Raw genomic sequence first — 3,389 nt, 5'->3', positions numbered from 1 at the left:
GTGTTCGCGCTGTTCTTGAATATAAGATACCAACAGTTTGCGCCGGTTCATGGCATTGATTAATGTCTACAAACGTTTCGTACCACATGCTGCAGAAGTTCAAGAGTAGTTACGAAAGCTAATTCCTGACAATAAAAAAAAACGACAACAGAAAAATTTCATGGGACAAAGAAACATCTCATTGTTTCGAACGATGCAAACAATCGCTAGCCGAGGCAACATTGCTTCGCTATCCCGACGCATCAAAGCCTCTTGGGCTCATGGTAGATGCATCTAACAGCGCTGCGGGCGCTGTGTTGCAACAATACGATGGTGAAAGCTGGAAACCCATTGGATTTTTCTCTCAAAAATTTTTCTACTAGTCAAAAAAAGTACTCTACTTTTGGTAGAGAATTAACTGCTGCACATCTAGCAGTGAAATACTTCCGGCATTTTGTGGAAGGACGAGAATTCATCATTTTCACTGATCACTTCCCGCTGACTTGTGCTTTGACCACGAATCCGAGTAGCCGTCCCCCCACGAGGAGCGATATCTGGCATTCATAGCGGAATTCACAAGTGACATTCGCCACATAAGTGGAAAAGACAACATCGTTGCGGATGTTTTTTCTCGAGTTGATGCGGTAACAACCGGGATCGATTTCGATGCGATCGCTAAAGATCAACAAAATGACCAACAATTGAAAAAAAATCTGTCGTCGAAAAATTCATCCTTGAAACTCGAGCTCCGGACATTTACTCATCTGCGCTCACCGTTGGTTGTTGATGTATCTACTAACAAAAACCTTCGTCCTTATGTTCCAGAAAACCATCGAAACAGCGTAATGACACAACTTCATGGATTAGCTCATACAGGTGCTCGTGCAACAAGAAGGTTAATCACCGCTCGATTTAATTGGCCCGGCATGAACCAAGATATCAACCAATTCGTGAGAACATGTCAGCAGTGCCAATTATCAAAAGTAACAAGGCACACCGTAGCACCTTCATCAACTTTTGATATACCCAAAGCTCGCTTTCGGAACATCCACATCGATCTCGTTGGACCACTTGCTCCTTCTTGTGGAAATCGTTATTTGTTGACCATCATTGACCGTTACTCGCGATGGGCGGAAGCGATTCCACTTAGCGAAATGACTGCGCCAACCGTCGCCAAAGCTCTCTACGCAGGATGGATAGCTCGTTTTGGGACTCCAGAGACGATCACATCAGACCAAGGGAGGCAGTTTGAGTCAGAGGTTTTCAAGGATCTCACGCGATTGCTTGGTGTACATCATATACGTACCACTGCATACCACCCGCAGTCCAACGGAATTATCGAAAGATTTCACCGAACTCTAAAAGCATCCCTCATGTGTGCCGGTGGGCGGAATTGGCATGATCGGCTTCCTTTAGTACTACTAGAACTTCGCTCCGCTTACCGAGAAGACTTAAAATGTTCATCTGCAGAGTTGGTGTACGGTCAAGCCCTCAGAATTCCGGGAGAATTCTACGACCATCCAACAACAAACATCGATCGATCTATCAAGTTTTCTGCACAAGACATTCAGCGAGTTAAATGCACCAGTTCCGATCCACCATGCGAAAGAAAAAGCGTTTGTACACCAAAAATTGAAGGATTGTAGCCATGTCTTTCTGCGAGTAGATTCGGTAAAGAAGCCGCTCCAACAACCATATGAGGGACCTTACGAGGTTTTAAAAAGGAATGGAAAATTTTTCGAAATCTCAATTCGAGGCAAGCATATCGTATCCATCGACCTTGTAAAACCAGCGTTCATATGCGATGGAAGCATCTCGCGTCATCCCCAGGACGACACTAAAACCGTAGTTACACAATCAGGACACAGAGTTCGTTTCTTAGTGTAACTGGAGCGGCATATGTGGTGACCCTATTCAATAAGTCGTCCTAGCACCTGGCTGCACTGCAAATGCAGCAAAGTCAGTCTAAAAGTATCCTCACGTATGTAAACACATGTACAGAAATAAAGTTAAATTTAATTGATTTCGTCGCGTTATTTGCTCCTCGTCATTTCCGACCCACAACCTCATTATTGCGATACGATACAATGTCCATCGTATTCGTTCGACTTCTTGTATCCCAAAAAAAAAGATAAATTAAATAATGGGAATCAAAATATGTACTGTATCATTGTACAACATTTGAAAAATACGTACGTTTTGCATACTATAATTCTCCTTAAAAGCTTTATGGTTTACATTTAGTGCACGCGAATGTTACGGTTATTATTTTGTACGAAAACAAATCAGCATAATTAAAAAAATACCAATTTTGAGAATCAATTCATAAACTTATATATTTACAATGGGACTATAGTTTACATTCATTACCTAAAACGATCGACAGAAAACAAAGTCAAATACGATAGAAACATTAGCATGCGTTCTCCTAATAAACCGTCGTATGCTCTCCAAATTTGGTGACTTTTGCGTGACGTTCCATCACTGCACAAAGATCCTCGTCGTCTCCATCGTCGAATGCAGCTTTCCGTTTTCTCTTGCGAGTAATCTGCTCGAAAAGCTCGGGATAGTTTTTCAAACGCTTCTTCAGCTCATCTTCCTCCATGTAATCCCACAACTCCCAATCGTCCATTAGAGCAAGCGGCTTCCTCTCATCTTTGATTTCCTCAGCGTTTTCCACTGAATTGTCCAGTTCGGGCGTAGTAGTTTCGGATCGATACGCGTCGTAAAAAAATTCCCTATGTGGATCCCGATCGTATTCTTCCTCCGTCCATTTGATTTCGCTTAGCTCATCGCACTTTTCATGCTTTTCGTACCAGAAATTACTAACGGCGCCTTCCTCTTCCTCGGCTACTGCATTATTGTTGTTCTGTTCGAATCTTTCGTTGTGTCTACTAATTTGAGGATCTTCCCTGCAAACAATGACAAAATGTATTATTGCGTTCCATTGTATGTATAGTGCCATTGATACAAACATTTTGATGTCTAATTTCCGTCCTTGATATACACCATATAATTTTAAAATAACAGGCTAAACATTTATCACAAACATGTACACGAACTGAAATTACAAATAAACTAAACGGATTTCAGAAATATTTTCATATTAAGCATATATATACACAATTATCACGAACAAGAAGTACATTTAATCAATTTGTTTATGCTCCGCTCTCGGTGACAGCAATGAGGCTGTATTCACCACTCACACTGCACGAATATTTTATTTTGCCCGAAGAGAACGGAAATAACACAGGTATCGAAAAAGTGGTGAAATCTCGCGTAACTTTTGAAAAGGTCTTATGTAACAAATGTAAACAAATCGAGTTAATGGATGCACGCTATTAGTTTTCAATCATTGAATGCATTACAAAAACAATCGTTCACGTATCTATCTTCTTCATCTTTTA

General features: G+C 41.0%; 1 protein-coding gene across 2 annotated transcripts; it reads right to left on the bottom strand.

The window, feature by feature from the left end:
• Window positions 1-2,288: 2,288 nt before the first annotated feature.
• Window positions 2,289-3,185, bottom strand: LOC129777335 (uncharacterized). Of its 2 annotated transcripts, XM_055783564.1 has the most exons (3): window positions 3,102-3,172; window positions 2,955-3,040; window positions 2,289-2,891 (listed from the first exon to the last, which is right to left on the bottom strand). In XM_055783564.1, coding segments are annotated over exons 2-3 (486 nt in total). In that variant the 5' UTR covers window positions 2,957-3,040; window positions 3,102-3,172; the 3' UTR covers window positions 2,289-2,407. The 2 variants fall into 2 exon arrangements, with proteins under 2 accessions (XP_055639539.1, XP_055639538.1); XM_055783563.1 differs by having other exon boundaries at window positions 2,955-3,185.
• Between the last annotated feature and the right edge of the window lie 204 nt (window positions 3,186-3,389).

This window comes from Toxorhynchites rutilus, chromosome 3 (assembly GCF_029784135.1).
Source record: "Toxorhynchites rutilus septentrionalis strain SRP chromosome 3, ASM2978413v1, whole genome shotgun sequence".
Lineage (NCBI taxonomy): Eukaryota > Metazoa > Arthropoda > Insecta > Diptera > Culicidae > Toxorhynchites > Toxorhynchites rutilus.
This window is presented reverse-complemented; position numbering and strand designations above follow the sequence as displayed.